Below are 27,979 nucleotides of genomic sequence, written 5' to 3'. Positions count from 1 at the left end.
GCACGGCTCACCGTCATAGGCATAATTTCCCGCAGGAGAGCCGCGCTGTACGGCTGTTCGAGAACACCCAGCGTTTCAAACACTCAGGCGCCGAGCGCCGTTGGGGGCCGAGCCCTGAGGCGGCCGGCCCGGCCCCCGCCCGCCGCCCGCCAATGGCGCGCGCCGCAGCCCGGGCGATGCCGTCACCCCTCGCGGCGCGGCCGCGGATTGGCTGCGGCGCCGGCAATCGTCACATGGGCAGAGATCAGCCCAGCGCCGGAGCCGCCGCACGGGCTCGCGCCAGCCCGGCCCACCGCGCCGCCCTGCCCTGCCCCGCGGAGCCACGGCCGATGGCGGCGGGCGCCGAGAAGATGCTGAACCTCATGGAGGTCGGCGGGTCCCTGCTGGAGCGGGTGGCCGTCGGCAACCCCCTCTCCCTGGTGCTGGCCGCTTCCGCCTTCGCGCTCAGCCTAGGCTACCTGTTCCAGCTCGGCTACCGGCGACACCTCGGCTCCGAACAGAAGGTGAGCGCGGCGGGCGGCGGCCGCAGCGGGGACGGTGCCCGAGGGCCGGGGGAGCCGGGCGGCCGCTGCAGCCCCGGGACAGTCCTCGGGAGCGGCCCCGGGACAGCCCTCGGGAGTGCGGGGGAAGCGGCACTGAAATTTCGACGTGGGGGAGCGGGTCCGGCGGGCGGGCGGCGTTCCCGGCAGCCGCGCCGTGGGACAGCCGGCCCGCTTGGCCCTCAGCGGGCTGCTCGGTACCGCGGGGGGCAGAGGCACTCGCGGCTGGCGGAGCCCTGGGGCGTTCCCGGTACTGTTAAATCGATGGAGCTTAAGAGAAGGTGCCCGCTAATGTATGAAACACAGTGCTAATGTATGAAGGTGTTTTGAGGGGCTGTTCAGCAAATCCTCCAGCACTGTTTCGTTTCTGGCTGCTTTCTCTTCAGTTGCAGTGTCTTTGTGCTTCACATTCAGAGGGAGCGTAGGAAGAATCGTAATCATATTAACTTTATTTTAACCTTTACTGCTTTTAAATATAGCTCTATCTAAACAACTAAATAATTTTTTAAAGTTGGCCTTTTCACAAAAGAGTTTAAACAAATATATCTAAAACTTTCTCTGTGGTTAGTTTTTATGTAAATGGACATGATTTTATAACTTTTGGGCACTGGCACATGTACTTTGAGCACCAAGCCTGGCAGAGTTCGAGAAGTTTGGACAGCTCTGTCAGGCACATGCTGTCACGGACGTGCTGTCACCCTTGTGGGTGGTCCCGTGCAGGGCCAGGAGTTGGACTTCAATCCTTGTGGGTCCCTTCCAGCTTGGGATATCCTGTTAGTTCATGAGTCTGTGATAATCTCTGAAGAAAATTCAGTGTTTATTTTTCTCTTTCTTCTACAGAACTACCCACCTTTTATTTCATCAGGCATCCCTTTCCTTGGTCATGCAATTGCATTTGGAAAGAGTCCCATTGAGTTTTTGGAAAATGCTTATGACAAGGTACGTTTTCCCACATGATTGGCTGAGCATATACAAACAGTTCTGTGTATCTATTAAGTTCTCTGTATGGGGCCTGTTGAAAATCAATTTATTCTCATTTACCACCTCAAACATAGAATGGAGTGTGCACAGTAGGCTCTGTGATCTTCAGATCTCTTTATGTAGTAGTGTTTTCTGAGCTCTTGTGATTCACGTCACAAATATGCTTGTACATTTGGGTAATACTCATAGCTGAATCACAAGTTAATTAAAAAGTCATTTGCGTGAAATTATTTCTTACTGTAATTGGTAACCTTTGCTCATATTCTTTACCAATCTGTGACCAGGTTGGAATGTAGCTCACCACCTCTGTGGGCCTCTCTGATGTTAAAAGAGCCAGTGTATAAAACCTCAGTAGTTTTATACTGTAACAGCCCAGAAGGAATTAACTAAATCAGTAGAGCCTTAATTTCAATTAAATTAAATTTATCAAATTTAATTTATCAAGCTGTTTCACATTGTCTAAAACTAGAGTTGTAAGCTTAAACCTTAGCTTGGTTAGCTTAGAGAAAACCGAATCTGATGCATGAAGGTCTGCTACAGATGACTTAAACTTCAAAATCATGTTTGCCCCGAATTATCTATCTCCATAAATCCATAATTTTTTGAGACAGTGTTTGTAGATTACTGGGGTCAATATATGCTGCAATATCTCTTCTATTTTTTTTGGTGTGACTGATCTTTTATTAATGTTTTCAAAAATAAATGGTTTTAAAATGTACCTGCTCTCATGTGTTCATTGTAACATCAGATATCACTAGTGTGTACATAGATAACGAATTCAAATGTGGTTTAAAATATATTTATCTTTATTAAATGTCTGGATACTTCTTAGGAGAAAAATTCATTTATGAAAGATTATACGGGATAGGGATTTATTGATTTTTGTTCTTATTTCAAATCAATTAGTTTTTTCTTTATTCTCTCTCTTAGTACGGACCTGTGTTCAGTTTCACTATGGTTGGCAAGACATTCACGTACCTGCTGGGCAGTGATGCTGCTGCGCTGCTGTTCAACAGCAAGAACGAGGACCTGAACGCGGAGGACGTGTACTCGCGCCTCACCACGCCCGTCTTCGGCAGGGGCGTCGCCTACGACGTCCCCAACGCGGTTTGTATTTCCAGGGCCATCAGTAGGAAAGCAGGGCAGCTTCAGGGCTGTGTAGGCAGCCCTGAGCTCCTGGCTCTATGTGCTGGGGTTGTGTTTGTATGATCTGTACATATTGCAATAGGTAAGCAGTCTCGTGGATAATCTGGAATGTTCAGGTTGCTTTGTTTACCACCTGGCTGTTTGTCACTCTGCATATTATCTTTCGTTTTTGACACCATCTAATCTCACCATAGAGGAAAAACCAGTCAGTCACTTCTTTCTTCCCATGCAGCCTGCCACTGCCTGCAGCTCACTTTTTCCTTCCAAGCAACTTCAGGTCTTTCTTCTGAGAAAGCCCTAAGAGTGGTAACTTTATATATATGCCATGCCAAATCTAGACATGGGAGTAATAATTTAACAGTTTGAACCACAAGCTTTGTTTTGCTCAGACAGAAATAATTCTGTGTATGTTTGCAGAATACAGTCTGCATGGGAGCACAGGGGCTGTGTCACATGGCATTGTATCTGAGCTAGGCATTGGCTGCTTTCTTGTTTGTGAGGGTGGCCTGTCATGTCAGACTCAAAGTGCAGAAGCCAACTTTTCTGTGGCCCCACTGGCACTCTGTTCAGTGCATGTTGTGTAGCAGAGTAGTTGGGTGGAGGAAACAGCACTGTGATATATTTTGGATCTTCAGTTCTGGCCTCATTTTGTTAGTGTGAATGCCAGTCACTTGACTAGTTTCTGTGAGCATCAATTTATTTTCCTCCTTAGCATATCTCTTCATTCATCCCTGCCTGCATGCTGTGATTGTTGCCCTGTTAATGATGTGGCTTAGGGGCAGTAATCACTACTCTCTGTGCTTCCACGCTGGCATTTTGCCACGATCCACAGAATAAGCATGTTGTCCATACCCTGTTCTTTTGGAAATCTCATACACAGCTAACTACCAGCAACTTGCTACTTTCTAAGTAGGTAAAGGAGAACTTGGTTGTCTCCTCCTTTGTCAGAAGTACTAAATTGTGGATAGCAGTCTGGGGGAGAGTTGGTTGGGTGGGTGGTAGGTTCTTTGCCACTTGATGGATTGACATAGCTCCTCATCCCTATGAGAGCCAGCAGGACTGCAGCCTGGACAACAAGTAGGAGACAATTTCTTGTGTCCTAGCAGATCTCTTCCATGAGTGGGGTCATTCTAACAGACTTGTCTCTACCAGTTCACATAGTCAGAGGTCTTCCTCAAAAAGTCAGGGATGGAGTTGTGAATCGCTTTTGCAGCTGGTGGAGTGTGGAGGATGCACGATTCTCTGCAGTGCATCTCGTGTTCTTCTCTGGTATATACTTGTTTCAGAAGAGTATCTGTGAATCAGGCTGCAAACTTGGCTGGATTTTCACTGTGTTGTACTTGTTTTGTGGATTCTGACTGTCATGGGATGTCTTCTTGAAACTTAAAGGTCATGGTTTGTCCTTAATTCTGTGAAAGTTTACCCACTTGTTACAGATGGCTTGACGTCTGCTTTCATGCTCTTTGTTTGTGGATGGATTTGGATGTCTGTCTTCATGCAAGAGCTAGTTCTCTGATGTGATCTAATCTCATCCATTAGTTTTATAGAATTTTCTGTAAGCTCCTTGGAAATGGGCATTTCTCTATCACCATGTACTTCAGGCACCTAGGGATGATTAAGGCCTACCTCATTGACCCACCATATACAGCTTTTTGTTGCTTTTTTCTGAAATTAGGTATTTTTCTACAGTCACTCTAGGTTTTCTTTTTCCCTAGAGTGCGCTTGAGTTCTGCTTTAGTCAAGAGATGAACCATATTACTCAGTAAGCCTTGGGTATCTGTGGATATGTCTGTTTAATTCATACCTTTGATACCACAAGGACTTCTTTCCTATTATCTCTGCAGATTCAGGTTCCTCAGAAAAATCCTTTTTTCCCCCCAAAATTACTTCTTTTCCACAGTGAAGAGATGCAGGGAGTTTGCTATTGACCTTTACATGATCTCTGACTCTGATTATCTCTGGTTTCCCTTTATGAAGCTAGAGAGGTAGCCCAGCCAGTTGTGGCCAAATGCATTCTGCTAGAGGTAAGCTGGGGTTTTTTGCACAGTGTCACCACCACGATTTCATTTCAGACATCTAATAGGAAGGCATTTAGAGAGCCATGGAAAATTTCATTGGCATTCAATAATTGGTGGGTCATCCCAAAGTTTCTTTTGGGACCCCCTTTTCTCTGCTTAAGGTGCTAACTATCTGTTAATTCTGTGACTTTCAGTCATGTGTTTGGAAGAACCATCTTTAAAATTAGTAACTTGTTTACTTACCAGTGATTTTGGTAATTGTTAATATCCATAGTCAATACATCAACTCATATTCACTCTCGCTCTTTTCCCTCCAAGCCTCTTGCAGATAGATTTTGTTGAGAGGAGCTGAAATTGCAGAGGATGTGTTCACTCCTTTGGCTATTCCTGTCTCCATCAAGCTGGAGAGTGGCTAGCATGCTGCAAGGGAAAATGTGCTTGTCTCTTTGCTCTGTGGCATGTGTGCCCTCTGACAGACTGCTGGGCTCCTCACTGCATTCTCAGAACAGAAGCTTCTGGGAAGCAGCTTTTCTCTTAATGCCTTTTGTTCTGTATCATACATGCAGAGCCCTTGGTGGGAAGACAGCTTTTGGTGTATTACTCATGGTACAGTGCAGATGCCTCATTCATAATTAGGGCATAAAAATCAAATTAATAATTTTCTGAGTCAATGTCTTCTCAATGACATTGAATGGTTCTCATGTAAAAAGGGTTTTTCACCTGTAGGTTTGTTAGCTGTGAATCTATACATAGAAAAAGAGGTGAGAAGGGTGTGAAACTCACCATTTTCCTAGGAAGCAGTTTGCCTCCTGCCTGTCTGACTTCCTGGGCAGTGAGATCAGAGGGCTCTGTAAAAGAAAGGGTTATCTCTAGTTCAGGGACCTTCTGCCTGAGAGAACACAGGACAGGGAGAGAAGGTGAGGAGGCCACATATCAGGGGACACAGGCTAAATCCAGACTTTGCAAAGATGGGGCTGGTTATATTTGTGATTATATATCTAAAGGGCATTTCATAGTTCAACTTTGCATGCATTTTGTATCTTCAGGGAGAAAGCTTAATTAAGATACTAAAATAATTTTTTTGTTTGGCTACTGCAAAAGAGAGAACTTTTTTGCAGTAAGGAAGGAATAGCTTCTTTGAGCTATTACTTTACTTGAATGTTTCTGAACTATTGCTTCAAAGACAAAGAAATGAAAAACAGCGTATTACCTATTAGTAAAAACTGAGTATCTGCTGTACCCTGCAGTCCTAATCATAATCCCTATTTACTTTTGGATGTTCTTATAGTAGAAATTCTAATAAGTTTTAATCACATTGATACGATGATCCTTGTACTGATTGCTTATTCTGTCTTGGTTCTTTTAGGTATTTTTGGAACAGAAGAAGATGCTCAAAACTGGGCTAAACATTGCCCAGTTTAGACAGCATGTATCTGTGATTGAAGAAGAAACAAAGGAGTATTTCAAAGCATGGGGAGAATGTGGAGAGAAAAGTAAGCAGGATCAAATGCATTTTTCCTCCAGTTTTCTGAGATGTACTTAAGGCCAATGCAGTATATTTTTGTAAAAGATGTACTGCAATATAAAAGAAATTAAATACTACATAGGTAAAAGGATACTGAATATCAGAAGAAAGAAAATACAGATTTTTAAAAATCAAATGTAAGACTATTGGAGAATAAAGCTGCTCAGAAAATCATTGAAAGGGATGAAGGACTATGTTAGTTTTGCTTTCCTAGTCAGCTCACAGTGCACCCGTTTTACTCGTTTTGGATGGTATCAGTCAGCTCAGTGTAATCACTTCCTAGTCCCTGGGAAAAGCTGCAGCTCTGACTTCCTAGAGAGCCTGTGCTGAAGATCTTGGCTCTGGGAGTTTCTGCAGTGAAAAACTGCATCTTGGAAGCTCATATGGTTACGTTAGTGACTGAAGTGAAATTGTTATTTTCCCTCACTCACAATTTGCCCTTCATCATCATTGCAAGCTCACAGTTGCATAACAGTGTCAAATATTCTTTAAACAAACATACTTATATTTAAATGCATAAAAATTATATAATAATGCCACATTTTAATATATTGAATTATTTTGAATGTATATGATTTATATGTAAACGTAGTTCATAATGTGGTAATATATAAATTGATATTTAAGTGTCTAAGGACTACTGTATAAAAATAATTCAGTGGGCAGCAAAATTAACTGGTTTCCTATGGATTTGGATTTCAAGGTTAAATCTTTGTATGACTTCACATATTTATTAAGGATTGAGCTTGTGATGCATGGCTTGCTTTGGAAGAATTACTAACTCTGCTAGAAAAAATTCTAGAAAGACATACCTTAGAAAAAAGATATCCATGATCTAATTAAAGAGTTGTTTAAAGAGACATCTGATCAGCCACATTACTGAAATATTTTTCAAACCTTTCCTCAGACCTGTTTGAAGCCCTTTCAGAACTGATCATTTTGACAGCAAGCCATTGCTTACATGGGAAGGAGATCCGAGGCTTGCTGGACGAGAAGGTGGCTCAGCTGTACGCTGACCTGGATGGGGGTTTCACTCATGCTGCCTGGCTGCTGCCAGGCTGGCTGCCTCTGCCGAGCTTCAGGTACCAGCACTGACAGAGCAAGCAACTTAAGCATTTTATCTAAACATCATTGTTTGGATTGCCTCCCATCCCCACCACTTCTTTGTAAGCTATTCTAGACATCCCAATAAATGCTCATAAGCATTTTGTGTTACGTTGTGTAAAATTGCTAATGGAAGTGTTTTGAATCGCAGACATCGAGATCGAGCACACAGAGAAATAAAGAATATTTTCTACAAGGTTATCCAGAAACGTCGAAAGTCTGAGAAAAAGGAGGATGACATGCTCCAAACTCTACTTGATGCTTCATACAAGTAAGCCAAGAGTTTAAAGACTTATTTGAAGATTTACTTTGAGCTCTTTAGTTGGAACTGTCTACCACAACCCAAGAAACACTCCCACATGTTCTGAATTGGTTTTGTTGCATGCAATTTGTCCTAGTTGTACTCTTAAAAACAGGTTTAAAACTTCAGTTGTCAATGGTTATTCAGATTTCTGAGATTTTCATTGATGGTCATGAGGTGGTGACTGAGGTCGCTTCCTTTCTCTTTGCTGGCTGTTGAGGAATGATTTTCCTCAAGGCTCCTGAAGAATCTCTCTCCCTCTGTTCTCCCTTCTCATTCCCCTTAGATCTTTCTCCTCTTTGTTTAGGGTAGGCAATAAAAGAGTAGGAGTAAGGAGTACGTTAGAAGAAATTGTAACTGCTGCTGTGTAGATAGCAATGCTCAATAGTGAAGTGTGACAGATGAAGCTGCAGCATGGTTCCTTCTGTGCAGGGACGGGCGCGCGCTAACGGACGATGAAATCGCGGGGATGCTGATCGGGCTGCTGCTGGCAGGGCAGCACACCTCCTCCACCACCAGCGCCTGGCTCGGCTTCTTCCTCGCCAGGGACAAAGCCCTGCAGGAGCAGTGCTATGCAGAGCAGAAAGCAGTGTGTGGGGAGGACTTGCCACCCTTGACTTATGATCAGGTCTGTATGTTACATAAGTCCTGAGGGATATTTTCATACTTTCAGATGCTTATTTAAAAAAAATTAAAAGCTCACTGGACCTGAAATACAGTCACATGCTTTTGTGTTAAAATAATAATTGGCACAGTCATTCTCTGATAATGCTGTTTGCCAGTACATTTCCTCTTCTCTCTTCCTGTCCAGATAAATTGTCAGCTTGATACTGTTTTTTTAATCAGTGTTCATTAGGGAAATTGTCATTCCTATGTTTGTTTAATAAATGACAGCTCTGTAGAAGATCCTCATGTTTTCACTGAGGAAAGCAATGCAGTGTGACCTTGTTCTTTAATTAGGCAACAGAAAATACTTAAGAGACAAATCACTAAGACAGTAGTTGTATTTGATTGCACTGGTCAGTTTTTTCCTTCTTAATTGAATCAAATGGAAAAGAAATAATCAGTGTAGCTAATGAAGTACATGTAAATATAAACTACTTACTCTTCACTATTTTATGTTTTTAAATGGTATAAAATAGTATTTTGTTTGTGTTGAATAAACTTGGCTAAATTTTGCTACATCATTTTCTCTCTATTTTTAGCTCAAGGATCTCAGTTTGTTGGATCGCTGTCTAAAAGAAACTTTAAGGCTTAGACCTCCTATAATGACCATGATGAGAATGGCCAGAACTCCTCAGGTGAGGACACTTTGGAGCTAATTTCACTGCAGCAGCACAGGCTAGGTCTCAGCTGGCAGAAGGAAACAGAAGTGAGCTGTGTTTGTTGGCAGGGAGGAAAGCTGATGGCAGCGGTAGCATAGCCAATGTCGAGTTAGGAAAGCATTAATACCTTGAACTTGGTATTTTTTTACCTTCTTGTGGAATTGTGTCCAGTTTCAGACCCCTGCAGCCCCCAGCAAGCAAAAGACTGATGAAGTGAAACAAGCAGAGGGGCCACCTGGCTGAGAGGGGGCTGCAGCACTGGTGGTGAGAGGCTGAGGGAACAGGGATTGTTCCACCTGGAGAAGAGCAGCTCTGGGATCCAGCAACAGCCATGTGCTATTTTCTTTCAGCAAAACCAGTAGCTTTGTAGTTACCAGTCTTATTTGAGCTTAGTTTGGTGCCACCATTTTCTTGTTTGCCAGGTACTTTTAATTGGTGTAATAGAAAAATTTGGCTTGCTTTTAATACAAACTAGGTAAATCTGAAAGAAAACTTGCTGTTTGTACAAGTACGGTACCATGTCAAAAATTCAAATTTTTTTTAACCATGTCCCTTCAATGTCAAAGGCTTTCAATAAATTTTAATTTCATTCTTTCCTTTTTTTTTTAAAAGAACCTCCTGTAGAACTGTCAGCCTTACTAAAACAGCTGGAAGGTTCCTGCAACTCCTTGAGCACTGTGTCCTGTTCAAGTATGAGAGGAAGTGTTGGGTTGCAGTAATTTTAAATGCACTTGGCCAAAAACTCTTGAAATTTAAAGCGTCATGATATAACACTTCAGGTAACATTTTAAAAAGGAAAATGGAGACATTTTGTCATGTGGGGTCTTGTCTCTTCTCTTGTAGACTATTGCTGGATACAATATTCCCCCTGGCCATCAAGTGTGTGTATCTCCCACTGTTAATCACAGACTCAGAGACTCCTGGAATGATGCTCTGGACTTCAAGCCTGACAGATACCTCCAAGATAACCCAGCAGCTGGAGAGAAGTTTACATACATTCCATTTGGTGCTGGTGAGTAAGAGAATGCAGCACCTTGTGTGAGGTTGTGCTGAGGTGGCTCACTCCAACTATCTCCTACAGCACCTCTCCACACTGCAGCATCTGAGGATAGATTTGATTTTGTTCCTGTTTTTGCCTGAAAGTTTTCTTACTCTGAAGGTGCTATTAAAAGAAAAAAGTGAATAGTTCTGCATTAGTCATAGCTGTATATATCTCTCACAGCAGTTATCAAAACACCTTCAGGTTAGCATGAGTGATGCTTGACTCACATCTTTTCAAGTCAAGGACAAACCTGGTAACACAAGTTTAGTTGAAGGCAGAGAAAAAGTCTGCATAGTCCCAACTTTCAGAACAGTTTGCAAATATGCTGTGATGGAGTTAAAGCTGATCTCATTTCTGTGTTGCAAATGCTTCTTTCCTGATACATAAATTAATGCTGCCTAGTGGGGACAGAACAGCACAATCTCATTCCACCTTACTCATCTGCTTTATGCAGTGACAACTTGGAAAAATAAGACTTGGGTGGAATTATAGAATGGGATATGTGAAACATCAGAGCCCCAGATTGTTGAGAAAGGGGCAACTACTGTCTGCATAAAACTTCTGAAGTTTTCTGATTGCCAAAGGCGATCCAATGAAATATTCTAACTGCATTTTATGGCTCTCTTTTTAGGCCGTCATCGCTGCATTGGAGAAAACTTCGCTTATGTTCAAATTAAGACTATTTGGTCTACTTTGCTTCGTTTGTATGAATTTGATCTCATCAATGGTTATTTTCCAACTATAAATTACACAACAATGATACACACACCTAACAACCCTGTTATCAGATACAAGAGGCGGTCACTGTAAACTCTGGCGCTAAAACCTTACTTTTTAAAGTCATGTGAACTAACAGACTTCTGAATAAAATTGACAGGATAAGTGGCAGATGGAAGCTGATGAATCTACTGTTAGGGAAGCAACAGTAGCAGAACTTCTGCAATTGTAGTTTTGCATCTGTTTTGTTTGCCCACACTGTTTACTGCTGCTGTGGATAATTGTTTGTTCTACAATTTTCTCATTGCATTTTTAAAGCAAAAGTGTCTTTTCTATTGATGTAACACTTTTAAGGTGCATGCCAGATCCTCCTAATGAAGAAAAAAGATAATTTCTACAACTGGAACTCCTTCCTTTTGAAAAGTAATTGAAGATTACTTTCCCCAGACAACCAAGGGGCAAGGCTGCCTACCTTGCCTCTGTACCCAATTTCAGCAAACCCATCTGGGAACAGGCACCACAGGGGACTCTACTTGGTGGTGCCCTTCCTTTGGCATTTATAATCCTGTTCCAAGTGAATGATGGTCTTGGCTGATTTAAGAAAACATAACTGTGCAGCTAAGTGGTAGGCAGAGTTCAAAGTGTTCACAGGTAAGTCATTTCAAGAATGAGCCATTTAACTGTCTAACTTGAAGTAATTGTAAAATGCTTATGTTCAGAAAGAAACAAGTAATTCTCTAAAAAAAATTGAAAGTGGTGATCTCTGGAAGCTTGATGTCAAGTGTAAGAGTAACAATATGAAGATACGAACAACATGAATTTTGTAAATAACATGTTTGTGTGTAAAAAGGTGAAATAGCTGAATGTTGTCTGGGTTTGTAATGACTCATGCAGGATTGCTAAATGGTGTTTGGTTCAAGAATGCTTATGATAAATGGTAATGAGCTCTGGCTCATGGGAATTTTGAATTAAATTTGTAAACAAACCTCTTGGAGAAGTTTTCCATGCTCATTTCTGTACTTCTTTTTGAAAAGGTTTCATCAGTAAATTTGTAATTCTCTCTTGGAGTGGGCAGTGCCCCCTTCAGCAGTGCTCCATGTAACCAGGGTTTTGTCTTGTCCTTCCTGGTCTAAATTCAGTGTAACTGTTCTAAAACCTGGTGTTTGTATCAGTCATGGCTGGTGAGGGAGCACAGGCTCTTCCCTCCCAGCCCTGTGAGATGTGACCAGGCTCTGCAGAAGCCAGGCCTGTCCCTGTCCCTCTCTCTGAGAGCAGCACTGTTGAAAGTCTAGCTGCAGTCACTACAAGCAGGAGGAACTCAGGCAGGAGCAACCTGTTCCATGTGAATAAGGGAGCGGTTCTCAACACACTTAGAAGCATGAAGTCATGTTTATTTCAGTACTTTGACAAAATACCCATAAAATTCGAAACTTCTACCATTACAAAAATAGGTCTCTACAAGTGATATTCTGTCAGCACTGCCAGTAGCAAATATTACGAGAGTCAATGTAACTTCAGTAGCCTTGCCAGAAAAAGTGCAAGTAAACTTTGCTGAATGTAGCTCAATTTAATTAATACACAAGTTTCATCTTCGCACCCTTTTGATAAATACACACTTTATAAGTTAATCATTTAAATTAGCATTCCACAAATATACATGTAATTTAATGGTTGGGGGAGTTTGTTTTGGGTTTGGGGAGATTTTTGGGGGGTGGGTTTGTTTGGGGATTTTTTTTGTTCAGATTTTTTTTCCCATGAACACAAAGTGCCTACATCCATAAATCCCAGTCTTTGTGGGTGTGCCAGGATGGAACTGTATACAATCGTATAGCTGTGTTCATATTGGTCCCACAATATACACATTATACAAAAGCACAGAAAGAGCACAGATTTACAGAAGGCAATCTGTTAGCATCACTGCCAGTGATGGAGACGTTGAAGGGTATTATCTTCTTATACCCATGTGCAACTGAGTGTATGAAGTCGAACCTGTAAGATAGAGAAAAAAATGTCATCAGGATTATTTGGAACAAATACATGCACTCATTCAGCTGAATAAGCTTGAAAGATTTTACATGGGAAATCAGAATAGGGACTTTTATAGATCAACTCTTTTAAGAACAAAGTTTTCCCAAATGATGGAGAAGACAAACACAAGAACTTCAAAACTCAAGTTTGATAAATTTCATGCCATTGTTCTGACAATTTTCTTGATGTATTCCTCTTTCAGTACAAAACCTGTCATATTCTATAGGACAAACTGACTGTAACTTCTGTAATCAAAGTAGTAGGAGAAAAATTTCTTCTTCCACATCCCAATTTTCCAGGTACATTTTTCTCTATATAACTGAAACTCCTAGCAAGATGCCAACTGAAGCCTTGCTGTGCATTTATTAGAGACCAGGGAAGTCAAGTGTTACCAATAATCTCAATAATCTTTTCAAATAATTTTACAATCTTCTTTTAGCTGAGCTTTTTGCCAGAGCTCAGAAATGCCTCTTGTTCAAGGCTGGCAATTGAAATGGAAGCTGTTGTGTGTGTCAGAGAGCCAGCACCGTGTGGCAGCGGGCGCAGGGTGCGGGCAGGGTGCCCGAGCCCCACCTGACTGCACGCTGCCGAGCCGCTTCTGCAGCGCCTCCAGGCGGTGGATGTAATCCGTCAGAGCCCTCTCGGGGTCGTAGTTCTGCAGCTGGGGACAGGCGAAGGACACTGGGTTTAAATCAGCATGCATCCCCTGCAGCCTGGGGGCACAACAACACACACCGTTTCAGTAAGGGATACACTGAGTCAAAATATCAGCAACACAGCAAAATACTGTAGGCAGGGATCCCTTATGGCCTGCATATCCATGTAGCAGCCAGCACATCAAACCCATTTAACCTCCCTGCCACTACTGCCCAAGCCAGAGAAACCACTCCTTTGTTTCTGGACTTTTCTTTCTACTGCACAGGATTTGTTGCTGCATTTTTGGAGACAAAGACTGACCAGCAAATTCCTACTAGATTGCAGCAGAATCCATGGTAGATTGAAGTTTAGTTTTCTATTAAGAAGCTTGTGTCAACAAGCACGCGGCCATCTTTATACACCTCTTGTCATTACTCTCTGTAAAAGTCAACAGTGGCTAAAATAGATTAAAGGTTTTTACCAAGCAAACTGTTATGGTTATGAAAAACTAAGACAATAACAAATATCGAGGTGGTTTACATGAAAATGAAACCCATAAATGGCTAGAGTTTGATACTCAGTGAAGATCTGAACTCACAACTTCATATAAGCTCATCAAAGTATGATGGCACTCATAAAAGCGCTGCCATTGATGAAAAATACCCAGTTTAACTGGCAGGGCCTCAATCATGTGATGAGTAATCACACACTGAATGCCTGAGACATAATTTTTGACATATTCTTACAAAAAATTAGATCTTGCAGCATCAAAGGTTACAAACCTTAGCAGTAAACACTGAGGCTTTCAGTTATTTGAACAGTGCCTGAAAGTAAATAATATTAAAAGAACCCCAATATATGTTTAAAGTTTATAGGAGATCTAGGAGATTCCATGCCTGACCTGGATCTGGAAGAATGCCTCTGTTCTCCATAAAGATCCATGCCAGCAGAAAATGAATCAGGCCGTAATTCATTACCTAGAAAAACAAAATATACAGAATATTAGAAATACAAAAAGCAGTGTCTTGAAAAATAAAAAAGTAAGACATTTTGCACTTTACTGGGAATCTCAGATATGAGTTTTCTGTTTGCATGTCACAAAAATGACAGGTAACAAGTGTAGGCCACTTTCAGACTCCCTCAAGCAAAAGCAGAGATGAAATCCTGGCCTCACTGACGTCAATGAGAAAACTCTCACAGACTGAGCAAAGATTTTAGTGCAGACCTAAACAGACAGTAAATAAGAAAGAAGCTTCTGTTCTCCTTAGACTCCTACGAAAAGCAAACAGAAAGCTGCTATTTCCCAGACTTAAACCTGTAACAAAAGAATGACAAGCTTTTGTTCTAAGACCCTGTGGTGCAGATCTCCTACGAAAACTCCAATGACTCAGCTAAAACTGCTTTCATGAACATGCTCCATAGGGAAACCTTCTGCATTTTTTTAAATCCCACCCACGATGGAGCAAAACAAAACTGAAAAGAGTGCAAATAGGCTAGTGTCTGTGCTGAGCATGAAAAGTGAGAAATAGGTTAATCCAAACAATTCTAGCAAAAGAGGGAACAGCCCCCAGTCATTCCTCATGAGGGTAACACAAATTAAAACCCATCTCCATTAAGCAGTGGTGTGACTTGTGAATACCACTTTTTTAGTCATTACTGGACTGTGACTTACCTGTGTTCTGGCTAAAGACATCCCTACTGATAGTCAGAATTCCAGAACCTGTAACTCTGTGCCATCGACGAACCAGGAACTTCATTCTGCATTTCAAATTAAAAAAAAAAAACAAAACAAAAAACAAACCACTTCAGGATAAAGGAAATAGTCTGATAAAAGTAATCTGCTTCTTGTATTTTAGAAAGTATAAGAAGTTCTTGCAATTTCCATCAAGCAAAATTAACAGATGGGCATCTAAAACCCGAGTATCAAGTACAAAACATCCTTTTGCATATCCCTAAGAGAGACCATCTTTCATCCAAACCTGTTTTCAGTTCCACCTGTACAATTCCAGAGGTGCTGTATTGGTCCAAGTGGACAGTAAATGGCTCAAACACCAAAGCTACAGCACTCCAGTATTTTAAAATCATACTAAATATACTTTTTTGGTCTGTTGCAGTCCCAAAACTGCAACTGCAGAGCACTATGAGTAAAATTCTCACAACAGGTATGTGAACACTTGAATTTATACGATACACAAGGCTCAGAACAACAGCAAACAGAAGTGCCTGGGGGTTCACAGCTTTGTGAAGAAGGTTTGTTAGCCACACGGCAGTACTATGCAGTAATAAACTTTATTTTTTCTTCCTCACCAATTCCCGCTCATCCTTAGTCTTGTGAAATTCAAAGGACTGCCTAGATTAAGAAAATTAATTCCTAAATCTATATTACAATTACATACAAGACTTTAATCTTTACAGGAAATTTAGTTGCAGAGAAAAACCTTTGTAAGTAAGTGCAATCCTTAGAATTGTAATAAAGTTTTTTAATAATTTGACTTCACCCAGTACAGTGCATCTGAGATTATCAGGTACTGAGCTCTTTTCAACTACAATCAGACCGCTTATTCCTATTGCAGAATTTACCTACACTCTGCTCACCTTGTCACCCTGAAAGTACCTACTATATTCATGACTACCAAAAATATGCCATTTAAACAGGATGGAATATGAAAACTTCTAGATTTCATTGGAGAGTTAGAAAAGTATCTATTAAACAGCACAGTCAGATCTGTTTGAAATGTAACTTCCTGCAGGTTACCTTGAAATTGCAATGGACACTCTGACTGCAGAGCGAAATCGTGTGAAACCCTTTGAATGCTGTGTGATGATTTCAAGGTCTGTGTAGGAAGGCTGTCCCCCCATTCGTGCTATGAGGGCCAGTGTGGCTTCTTCACACTCCTGGAATCCTCCAAGTAACAGCAGCAAATATTTTTTCTGATATATGAGAGCCTTCCGAAAGCTCTCTGCTCGTAGGTATTTGCCATAAATCCTCTGCAACAAGAGAAAAAGGCAAAAAGCTCCATAAGCTCCAAGAATCACAACAGTTCCAAGACATTTGACATTGTTACTTCTACAGCATTTCTGGGATTATTCATTTCATTCCAGTACAATGGAGAAGACTGTGCTGCTGCTCACACTTGTTGAATGCAACTTCATATATTGAGGATCACTAAACAGCAAGAAATAGAGCACACACAAAAGGACAACATAGGTGTTTACATGTCACTCTTGGAGAGAAAAAATAATAGTCAGATACCTGAATATGAAAATTTTAAAACTGAATTAGTATCTTTTGACTCAGAATAAAGCAGAGTGAACACAATGAAAAATAAGCCCAAATCAAAATTTTTAAAGCACTTGTAGTTAGTATGTGGGGGAAAACAATCTTACCCTTAGAACAGCATTTTCAGTATCTGATCCCAGTTCTCTGAGGAAAGCCTCACTCCTGAGCTCTGCTCTCAGCCTGGAGAGTTCAGCATCAGCTTGTTTCAAAGATTTCTGCAGCGACAGCCTTTCTCTGTTCCAAATCTCCTTCTCAGAAGCAACAAGAGTATCAATATTAACTCCAACATCTGATGAGTGCCTAGAAGACTGAAGACAAAGGAAACTGAATTTGAATTACATAATTTGGAGAAGCTTAGGCCATGTCATTCTAGTCATTGGTTTGGTGGAGAGATCATAAAATTAATGAGAAAAACTATTCAGTGCTTGGATCTGAGGCCACCCTTGCACTCTGACACCTCAAAAACAGTGACTTCAGGAGCCCAATCAATGCCCCAGAAAAATACAGCTTCTCTAAAAAAATTCCCCTCAACTGGATCATACTAGCTTCTTGATCTTGAAGGCTATCTGGATCTACCTGGATCTCCTTATCATGGTGATGAGATAGAGATAAAAAAGAAAGGTACAAAGTGTTTAAAATAAAACAGTAGTTAACAAAAAAGAAGCTGGGTGAAATCACGAAGTTTTACACTCAGCAGAGTTGAGGCATACTGACCATTGAACAAGAATAACTCACATCAATTTACTCTGCAGAGGGAAGCTAAGAAAGACAGATAACTTGATCACTCTCAACTGGGTGACCAGGACAAGAAATAAGGCTTTTACGTCTGCATACATAACTCATTAGATCAGCACCACCAAGGACATACATAGTCTGCAGAAGGCTGTCTGTGCTGGTATCTTCTCAATTCTTCCTCCAGTTTCATAACAGCATTCCTCAAATTATTCTTCTCTTCACTCAGTCTGCTGACAAAGCCTGTCAGCTCAGCATTTTGCCTGAGCAGCCTCTCAGTCAGAGAGCTGGATGGAGTCCCTGGCGGCAGCACCATCTTCAGCTACGAGGAATAAAGAAAACCAAACTCAACTTCTGTTTGATCCAAATTGCCAGCTTGAAAATAACTGGCTTACAGTGAAAAACGTTTATATAGATAATGATAATGGCTTTGTATCAGCTTCATATAAAAAATTTCATTGTACATGTAAACTACAAATCATGATGTCTATACTCACGGTATATATGACAACAGAGTATTTTCACACAAGCTCAATTTTTCCAGCTATAACAATTTGCAAAGTTTTCTACCATGTTTATGTTTATCTAACCTGGAGGAAAAGAAAAGCCTCAAAGCTTTTTTCAAGTTACATTGAAAATCCTTGCTTAAAATATAGGACTAAATATAGGGACCAAATCAAGCTCACTTAAAAATCAAATATTGCCAAATTCTTTGCAAGAGATTACCTCACTTCATTTTTTTTTATAGAAGTGCATGCTACTCAATCTTCAGTGGCCTTTCATTTGGTAAATATAGAAGTTTCCTCAGTTATAGAATTACTACTGAAAATAAAATATCTTAAAGAAAAAGCCATGAGATGCAGAAATTTAAAATGAAACTGGAAAAGTTCTGATTTGAAAGTTGAAAAATCACTTTTAAAGTATTAAAATTTGAAAAAAAAAAAAAAAAAAAGGAACGGGGTTTTTACACTTTACAAACTCCAGTCAGAACACTTGCTGGAATTTTCCCCTATGGAATTTTCCCCTATAAAGACCTGAATAAGTACAAGCTTACAAACTCCCTGCAGTTTTTCACAGCTCTTCATCCTAACTTTCTCATCAAAGTTACAGCATTGACTCTCACCTCTTCCAGACTGGGCAATCCAGGTAGTATTTTCAGTTCTGAAATAACTTCTTCAATAGCATTTTGTACTGAAACGAAGTCCTGATCATCTGCTGTTTCAAACTGCAATCTGAAACAAAAGGGGTTTCAACAGCAGATCAGCTGTGACACCAGGAGCCAGACTTAAAGGACTTTCCATGGATTCCTATGCACTGGATCTATAGTAAGTCACTTCAGCAGTACTGGAGACAGGGCAACATTTCCCAGACTGCTAAGTGACTCTAAACAAAATTGTCTTGTTTTAAAAAATAAGTATATAGAACAGTTTCCACTCATTTGTAGACAGGGATATTCTACATGAAGCACATTTTAAATAGTGGTTCTGCCTCCCACAAATCTGTTGAATCTGTGTTATCAAAGTCCTAGGGTATTTTCCATATATACTGCATTCTGCAAATGTTTCAGAAGGAATGTTTAATATTAAACGACCATCACAGCAAAATAAACAGAGATTCAAACCTCCCATGGACCTGGTACCATGATATTTTTTAATCTTATGGAGACAGTAACCTTCCAAAAATAAGAATCAAGATCAGTTTCACTTGACCATAATAATTTTTTCCCCAAGGAGGATAATTCACAACAATAATCCCTATATTAATTCCCTGATACATGATGAATTATTTAATTACTATTTAAAATTCATCTACCTATACCATACCCAAATAAACTTTATCACTTTTCAGAGGAAAAAAGACTATTTTGCTGTGCCTTAGAAAGGGCCCTATTAAAGCATACAGGATTTACGGAGCAGCACTTGATACTCTGTGATCCTGTCTTCCATCAGTACATCTCAAGTGACAGCATACACAATAAAATTGTACATGTATTGTACACAATAAAACTAACAACCCCAAACTCAGTTAAATCCTGCAGTCTGTGAATTAGGATTCAAACCCAATATATTAGCTTGCTGGCTGCTATTTACTAAACCAAATTGCTGAAAACTGGTCTAACCTGCTAGCAGCTTTCCGAGCCAACTGCTTCAGCTTTGGAGATGCATTTTGCAGCTTTTGTCTGACTTTTTCCAGAATTTCAGTAGCAGCAGAGAGATCTCCCGTCAGTGTGCGGTAAGTCAGCTCATTGGTCTCAGCTCCTTCCATTTTTTGCTGGAGAACCCAATTTCTTGTTCTGTCATTGGGTGTATCCCAGGTAGTCTGGAAAGAAACATGTATTTTAAATATATATCCATAGAATGGATGTGATCCAGTGTTGTAAAATGAAAACATATGATTTTGAAACATACTCAGAAACTGAACAACAGATAATTCTGACAAATTTAGTGTGACTACAACACTGCTGTAATGTAGCACTAAACTATCACTCGTGAAAGGTCTAGTGTCTTTCTGTACTAAGAACTAGCAATCATGGAAGTACAGTGTGAATCCAGTGAAAAAAACTCAGCAGGATGTCACAAAGCCTTTCTGTTTCTTCCATCAGCAGCTCCTTTACCAGCTTTGCAAGGATTCTGGGAAACTGGGCCTATGTGTTTTGGTAACAAATTTATAGTCAGAAGAACAGGGGCTGAAAGAGACCACCATGGTCATGGAGGTCAGTCCAGGCCCAGGCAGGCACAAGCACTGAAGAGCTGTTCCTAGGTACCAGCCTCCCAAAACTGCCATGCAAGAACTGCTAACCCTCACAAAGAAACCTGAGCTTGTGGCTCTGCCTTTGGCTGTTTCCTCTACAGGACAGTACCAAATAAGAAAGTCAGAGTGTTTCAAACATCACAGGAAACAGCAGGAGATTCGTTGTTTGAAATTCCAGGCAAGTCCTGGAAAGCAGATCAGACTATCTGCTAATGAGGAAGGGAAAAAACCCCAACAGCTGCTGCTACCCTGATCCAAGGGAACACTCTGCTGACCACAGTGCTGGCAGCTCCCTGTGTGCCCAAGAACAAGGTGCACAAAATGAGCATGGCAGGAAGGCTGCTGCTGTCACAGTTCCCAATACACTCTACAGCCTGCCTCTAGATGTGGGTAATTTCCAATGCTTCAGAAGAGAAAAACCAGTAGCCAAAGTAAATGAAAAGAAAAATTTCCTTCTTGGCTCCACATGCAAGTAACTGGTAAAACAAATGATGACAGGATGGGCAAAAACATGGTGAACAAAGAGGCAAGCAAGTCTTCTGACAGTCCTCTCTGTGACTACCCACAAATCACTCACCAGCAACACTTACTTCTTACAAGCAAGTTTCTAAAAGTAATTAAAAAAGAATTTTAAAACTCACCTAACTTTTTTATGACAGTGAAAAAACTTAGAGGCAACAGAGACAGCACTTTCACTCAACTAAAAATTAGGATAATTCTTAAATTGATTTTTTACTTTGATTTCTTTCTTCTATTTTGTTTGCTAACATACACATATTCATACATATGCTTGTTTGATTGCTAACTCATTTCTTTACTGAAGCTGTTGGAAGATCCCTTATGGTGTTTCAAAGATCCCTTGCAGTTTATGAACTACAGATTAAGGGCAGTGACCTGAGTAGGGGCATTCCTGAGTAGGAATAGCTCATTCCTGCAACTGGTTGCAAGGAACATTCTCCTGTACTGAGACACAAAGTGTATGTATAAACCCAGATGCATTCTCCTCCTCATGCTCCTCCTTATACACTTCTACGCTCCTCCTTATATACTCCTATAACTTCACTCTCAGGAGGAAGCATGTGAATAGTTTTAGGAAGCAAACTGGGATGCTTTCCCTTTTCCATTCTCTGGCGCCCATGTTCTGTAATCTGCGGGCTATTTTACAGATTGAGGCAAGGCACACTGACACAAAATTGAGCAAAAAAATTAAAGTTAAATGGTATATTTCAATATTACACATTACTTTTAATCCTACTGTACCTCATTTGGGTTGTGGCTTGGTGTCCTTTTGGCTTCCCTTCTTCCTTCATCCTCCTGCTCTTTTTTCTGTAGATCTTGGATTATTTCCTGCAACTTCTTTGTTTCATTCCCTAATTTATGAACTTCTTGCTTCTTTTCTCCAAGTTGCCACTGAAGGTCTTCTACTTTAGACTCCAGTTCATGGAGTTTCTTTTGTACTATTATATTAGCATCTTGTTCTGCTTGTAGTGCTTGTCTCTGAATCTGCCTTTCTTTTTCCATTTGCTGTCTCACTTGCACAGATTCCAGTTTGTACTTCTCCATCTCACTTACTAACTCCACTATACGGTCATGCTTTTCATCCATTTGCTTCTGTAGCTCTTTAAGCAATTCCTCAGATGGATTAGGTGCTCCAGCTTGCCCCTTATCTTCAGCACTTTGAAGCTGAGCACACAGCTCTTTTTCCCTTTCTAGGGCACTGCTTATTTCGAGAGCTCGAACCTTCTCTGATTCAAGAAGCACCTGCAACTCAGAGTTACGGCCTCGCTCACGTGACAGCTGGGCAGCACTGAGTGCTTCTTGGGATTCAATCCTCTGCTGCAGATCACTTGACAGCTGCTTCTCCTGCTCCAGAAGTTTACTTAACTCTAAGTTCTTTTGTTTTTGATCTTCAAGAGAAAACTTTAGGTCCTTTCAAAAGAAAACAAGAATTGATCAAAGCTGTTTGCGCATACTTTCCATTAAATTCTGCAAAGTGCAAATATGCTGCCTTAACAGGTTTTGCTATTCCCAAGTAATGTGACAATACTCTGGATGCTGCAGTTATATCTGATACTAAAATACATTACAGATGTCTTTATTCTAAAATCAGATTACTTCATAAAAGAATCTTTTTAACAAATACTTTATAGTGGGATACAAACAACTGTAGTTCTGAAGTTGAAGACAGCCAGCTGCTTTCACTTTCTAAAACTGTGAAAATTATTTTTCAGCTTTGTATTTCAAGATGTAAATAAATTGATACTGTTGAAGTTATTGCTTTTTTGACTTTTGCCTTGTACCAGGATACCTGCTCTCCACTATATCAAATATTGCAGAGGTACCAAGGAAGGTACTAATGAAGCATTTTCTCCTAAAGTAAACTCCCTAGTTTGATTTTCATGAGGTGAAACTGCAGACTTTTTAAACTGTGACAAACAATATGTCTCCTTAAATCATATTCTTAAATACTGTATTTTATGAGTCAGGCTGTGGTGGGGGCTGAGTGTAGCCATCAGCAGTGTCCTGTCCCCTTGAATAACTGAGAGCCATTATAGAATCTTTTAATCTTGGGCCTGAAAAGAACAGTAAAATTCCTATTGATTTAAATGGAATGAGCATCAGGTCTTTTTCATACTTTGCCAAACAGCTTCTATAGATTTTTCTTCAGCTCTAGATGATATAATACTGCAGCTGAAGACAGAACAATGAAGCATGCATTGGACAAAAAAAGTGAACTGAGATGAAATGTTAACCAAAAGAATATTTTCATGCTCCTTGATGTCCTAGACCACTTGGGATTATGGAATACCTCAAGCTCTTCTCTTCCTCTTTCCTCACTGCGTTCCATTTTAGCTTTTTCTTTTTCCAAAGCCCACTGTAGCTCTCTTGATCTTTTCTGTTCATTGGCCATTGTATCCTTGAGAATATCTAGCTCAGCTGCTTTTTCTTTAACTTCAGTCCTAAAAGAAAAATGGAGCAAACTTTACATTAGGCAGTGACTCTAATCCTATCATGATGCAGTCAGTTACTTGGTATTTATTCCATCCTGGGCACTGAAAACACTGCTAGTCTAGTAGAGTAACAGTAAAAAGCCTATTTAGAAAGACAAGACTAACTCAAACCCAAAAGAGTTGCATAGTTCAAGAACTACAACAAGTGTGTTCACCCTGCTACCTTTGTAGCTGCCACTGGTGGGGGCTCAGAGGCAGTTAGTGTTCAACCTTATCCTGTCACAGGCCAAAATCTTAAAGAATGCTATGGAAGTGCATCTTCCTGCCACGTTTCTCAAGGGAAAAAATATACGGGGGGAGAAGGAAAAATCTATGACCTAAATTTTCGTTTTTTTGCAAATAAATTTTGTATCTGTTTTGAAAAAGAAACTTGCTCCTGATGATCTGTAAAAAGCTATAAAGTAATATGTAAAGTAATCCAAATCTAAGCTCTAGCCTAATTTGTTATCTCTGAGCTGAACATTATAATACTGTTCATGGGCACACCCCTCTGGTTCAGGCATAAACAATAATGGCTTTCCAAAGTGCCAAATCTGTGGTTTTTGCTATCAACCATGTCCAAAAAACATTTAAGACTATTTCATATGGAAGTACTTGCAAAGTCATCTTAATTGTGCAATTTTTTTCTCCATGTTCATAGAGATTAAAAACCTTTAATAAATATGGTCTATTTATTAGCTTGTATAGAGTAGCCTAATGCAACAAATTTTAAAAAGGAACTTGATAACTAATAGAGTTAATTATTAATTGAAATATATTCTTTGCGAAATGTAAAAAGTCTATTTTTGTCAGGTAGGTTTTACAGAAATAGTGAGAAGCAATTGGACTACATGAGATCCAGCCCCCTGAAAAAATCAGAATTATGGTTTCAGATAAGGAAACATAATCTTCCCAGGCAACACAAACTGTCACTGAAAGCCACACCTGATAGTTTCTAGGTCCTTGAAGTGCTTGTGCTGTGCTTTAAGGGTTGCTTCAAGCTCTAGTTTGGCTTGTGCAAGTTCATTCTTCATCTCTGCACCCATCATCCTCTCTGAATTCAGCTGCTCCTGAAGCTCTGCTGCTCGGTCCTTCACACTCCGGAGCTCCACTTGCATCTCCAGAATCTGCAACTGCTTCTGCTGCATATTATACTCCAGCATTTCTAATGAGAGCACCATTCATATGGAAATTACTTCATGAAAAACTGTGTTTGGGTAAAGCTTCTCCTAGCCAGAGCACGACCACTATTAGGCTATTATTAAGAGTGATATTTTAAAATAGTATTTTCTTTCAGTAGCAAAATAAAAGCAAACCCATGACTTTTATCCTTGAATATCTTTCATACTTTGAAGAAATTACTGCAGCGTCTTTATTTCTTAAAGGCTCTAAGATGTGTGCAACTATATCAATATGCATCATTTGGATAATGATTAACATAATTTAGGTTAGTTATACTATATATGTATACTTCTGACCTAATATTTGTAACTAAACACTGACAGTGAGCTTTACTTAGTTTTAAACTATACCTGTTCTCTGAACCTTTTGTTCTTCATTCTAATTCCTTCCTATGACTGACTATCCAACTTAGATAATTTCAAAGCTGCTGAAGCTAAACAGTGAAGCATATACATGGAAATGTGCCTTAAAATTCAAGCTCCATTTTTATAGCTTTGTATCACTTTCAGTTTGATATAAGTCATAGGAACACAGACTACCTTAATTTTTGCAAAAGTAGTTAAATAAGACTGAAGAAGATGAAAAGTATGCATGGTCAGAACACACATATCAAAATCAGAAACTAAAGAAAGTCACCATCTTTGTCACTCACAACATTACGAGCACTGCCCTGAAAGCATTTGGAAACAACATATAATACCACAGAAGTCACCTTGGCTTTTTGAATCAATCTCTTGCTCTCTCTTGGGGTTACTTTTCTTACTGTTCATCTGAGCATGTAATACTTGAATCTCCATCAGCAAACTTCTTCTGTCTGCATTCTGAAGGCTGTCCATTGCTGCTCTCTGGCTAGTAGCCTATTAGCATTAGAAAGATTTCTAAGTAAAACTCCAATTTTTATGAGAATAACTATGGCGTTGACATCACATTTATTTATATATTCACAGTCCACATACATTCAAAACATCTTCAATGAAGTCACTATTACAATATTTGGAAAAACTACTTGTTATTTTTTAGTTCTCTTCTAGGCATCAAAATTACAGACTGAAAATTGCTATTACTTTTCTGGCAAACTGCAATTTTCTCACTAATCCTTCCATGTTCCAGAGGAGGTAACTGACTTCCCTCTGTCCCATAGCAGCCTTAACACTTTTTCTTCTTGCAAATTATTTTGTATAAACAAGCTACCTTTTCTCTTAGACAGTGTAACATAATTCTAATCAACTTAGTGACATCAAGCTCAGGACAACTGTGCTCAATGCAAATTGATCTCTGCAGGCTGTATATATTCTGTACCTTGTGCACCCAAAAGTTTCTTTCCCATGCCACATAATTTTTCTTTTAAAAGACACCAGTTCTTTCTGCAAGTCTGACTTTGTTTTCATCCTTAGACTGTCAAAACTACCATTAATACATATATTTATAATGGATTTATAAATTTAAAATTAAAATAGACAAACACTTTGACTACAGTACAGTTTATATTACCTGCTCTTGTAGTCTGTGCTCTAACTGATTCATCAACATCACTGCATCTCTTGTGCCCATTTCTGCAAGTTCAGTTTGAAATGCAGCAAGGAGAACATTTTGTTCCCTCACAAAAAGCTGTTGAATGGCATGCAGAAGTTCTCCTCGCCAGTCTGACACACCTTCAGGAGACTCAGTACTTGCATAGATCTGCAGTGGTACAAAAACAATTTAAAGAGCCAAATGGAAAGATTACATCATTATAATTTCTATGTATAGTGTGTGTTTTTCAGTGGCATGTTTAGCTTTTCTTAATAATTGTGGAAAAGTCACTCATCCAAATGGATGTGTTTACTGTACATATCACAAATTTTTCTGCATTTACAAATCATAAACTTTTAGCTTTGCTTTTGATGGGAGGCAATCAGCTTTTTGTAACTGAAAACTTAGCCCTGTGTAGTTACTACTGATGTCACTATATCACACTACTCTTTAACTTTTCTTATATTACATGTCTTTCCCTAGGCTCTCACAAAGCTATGTGGTATTGTGCAGATACTGTGTATGAAAAAGATTTAATTTTAAATGACATGAAGTTCATCTGCCCACTTTGCATGCTAAAGAAAATGCTGAAGTAATAGAAACTACCTGCATATATCCAGGAGTCTAACTGGGGTAATTTAACAAGCAAAAGTTTTAACAGATTACTGATTAATGAGCCAATAAATAACAGCATTAAAAATTCTATTTAAACTGCTACTGGAACATATTTCAAAACAGAATTCTTCTTAGAAGGCGGGCCTATACAGTCAAAAGTTATCAATGCACAGAAGAACAAATATAAGCTGTAATACCATGAAGTGCAATATGCAGTTTTATGGCACATTTTAAAAAAGCTTCATCTTGTAATAGGATATTTAAGCATTTAATCCTGAACAGTGGATGTGCCTTAGAAGGCTAAAATAAATTATTTTTCATTCAGATAGAATCTTACAATATTTTTTATACCTCAGCTTCTCTATGAACTTCCATTTTTGCAATTAGGTCTTTCAAAGATGAGATGGTGCTTAAGAAAGCTTTTCTTTCTTCTAGCCGAGATTCTGGCTCTTGCTTATGAGGTGACAGATCTTTTTCACTATATGGAAATTCAGTGAGAGACAGCACCTGTATGCCTTCATGATGGACTGCTCTCAGCAAACCCTACAATAAAAGCAAAAAGAAATCAGTGGGGCCAGTAATAACAACATATAACAACAAGAATAACTGCAATATTTAATATGTATTGGAAAGCTGTACTTCTAATTTAATCAGGATAAGGAAATTATACTTCCTCATATCAAGGACAGAAGAGTCACCTGGTCCTTTATATGTGTCACAAAGAAACTTATTAAATAGTTACAGTTTTCCTCAATTTCAAATAAAATTTTCCAGTGTACATCTGTCAAATCAATTTTTTATTTTTAAAATAGCTACTAAAGGAAACTGACATTTTCAAAACAGTCCTGGGAAGGCTTCCAGGTGAGCTCTGCCATTCACTTTTTGAAATTATTATGAAGCTAGGGCTTTGTCACAAATTACTTCTTAAAAAATGTAATTAAAGCATGATACCCTTACTGTTTATAATAAAAAATTTGCTTTCATAACACAGTTATAAAAATAGAAGCCATAAAATTGTGTAACATGTGATCATGACATTATTGTTAATACAATTAAATTGCAATAAATTATAATTATCTTCTATTTTTATTTCTCATAATCATAACTGAGAACAAGCCTACAGATATAAAACTCATATTTAGCCTAATTTAAAATGCACATCACTGTGAGAAGATGTATTAAAATAGTCAACACTAAAACTTATCTAAATGGCTCTGTTATAAATGATCAAGCAGAAGGTAATCTCAACTTTCAGTAGTATCACTCTTGTTCCTTAAAAAAAAGATTCGTCTTTATTTTACCTTAATTTTTTTGGGGAGTAAATCTGTTGAAGTTTCACCTTCATCTATTCCTTCAGATATCATGTCAGATCCCTGGGTCTGAGCAAGATACATTCCTTGACTCCAGTCTGAACTGGAGTCTAAAATAAAAGGAGAGAAAAACATGAAAGCTAGGTTACTGTGAAGCTTTGAAGAACAGGCATCAGAAAACTATTTTTTATCTGTTGTTTTAACAGGTAGTTGCATGTCACTAAGGGTTCATTCTAAGCCTGGAG

The 27,979-nt window shown here is 39.5% G+C and overlaps 2 protein-coding genes across 7 annotated transcripts in view; one reads left to right on the top strand and one right to left on the bottom strand.

Annotated features, from left to right (window-relative positions):
• The first annotated feature begins 230 nt into the window (after nt 1-230).
• Nucleotides 231-11,683, top strand: CYP51A1 (cytochrome P450 family 51 subfamily A member 1). The gene is made up of 10 exons (XM_005480260.4): nt 231-503; nt 1,380-1,478; nt 2,451-2,627; nt 6,051-6,177; nt 7,117-7,291; nt 7,465-7,584; nt 8,047-8,242; nt 8,820-8,915; nt 9,783-9,951; nt 10,613-11,683. Exons 1-10 carry the CDS (start codon nt 234-236, stop codon nt 10,789-10,791), a joined length of 1,608 nt encoding a protein of 535 aa, XP_005480317.2. The 5' UTR covers nt 231-233; the 3' UTR covers nt 10,792-11,683.
• The window catches only part of AKAP9 (A-kinase anchoring protein 9), a 106,748-nt gene continuing 89,791 nt past the window's right edge, over nt 11,023-27,979 (bottom strand). For all 6 annotated transcript variants that reach the window (XM_014269660.3, XM_014269668.3, XM_014269669.3 and 3 more), the window contains 16 exons: nt 27,726-27,844; nt 26,776-26,967; nt 25,789-25,977; nt 25,010-25,154; nt 24,061-24,280; nt 22,935-23,085; nt 21,386-22,054; nt 19,494-19,693; nt 18,498-18,606; nt 17,511-17,696; nt 16,750-16,950; nt 16,118-16,350; nt 15,035-15,120; nt 14,264-14,339; nt 13,300-13,439; nt 11,023-12,687 (listed from right to left, as the gene is read on the bottom strand). In XM_014269660.3, coding sequence (XP_014125135.2) covers nt 12,644-12,687; nt 13,300-13,439; nt 14,264-14,339; nt 15,035-15,120; nt 16,118-16,350; nt 16,750-16,950; nt 17,511-17,696; nt 18,498-18,606; nt 19,494-19,693; nt 21,386-22,054; nt 22,935-23,085; nt 24,061-24,280; nt 25,010-25,154; nt 25,789-25,977; nt 26,776-26,967; nt 27,726-27,844 — 2,960 coding nt within the window. In that variant the 3' untranslated portion in view covers nt 11,023-12,643. The remainder of the gene's footprint in view (nt 12,688-13,299; nt 13,440-14,263; nt 14,340-15,034; nt 15,121-16,117; nt 16,351-16,749; nt 16,951-17,510; nt 17,697-18,497; nt 18,607-19,493; nt 19,694-21,385; nt 22,055-22,934; nt 23,086-24,060; nt 24,281-25,009; nt 25,155-25,788; nt 25,978-26,775; nt 26,968-27,725; nt 27,845-27,979) is intronic.

This window comes from Zonotrichia albicollis, chromosome 1 (genome assembly GCF_047830755.1).
Source record: "Zonotrichia albicollis isolate bZonAlb1 chromosome 1, bZonAlb1.hap1, whole genome shotgun sequence".
Lineage (NCBI taxonomy): Eukaryota > Metazoa > Chordata > Aves > Passeriformes > Passerellidae > Zonotrichia > Zonotrichia albicollis.
The sequence above is the reverse complement of the archived record's forward strand: the minus strand, read 5'-3'. Positions and strand labels throughout refer to the sequence as shown.

What these genes read in the sequence shown, in the direction of transcription:
- CYP51A1 (XM_005480260.4), top strand. Translation starts at nt 234, where the DNA reads ATGGGCAGAGATCAGCCCAGCGCCGGAGCCGCCGCACGGGCTCGCGCC. An exon ending in GGGAGAATGTGGAGAGAAAA is followed by an intron (nt 6,178 to 7,116) that starts GTAAGCAGGATC and finishes ACCTTTCCTCAG; the next exon opens with ACCTGTTTGAAGCCCTTTCA. An exon ending in CACCCTTGACTTATGATCAG is followed by an intron (nt 8,243 to 8,819) that starts GTCTGTATGTTA and finishes CTCTATTTTTAG; the next exon opens with CTCAAGGATCTCAGTTTGTT.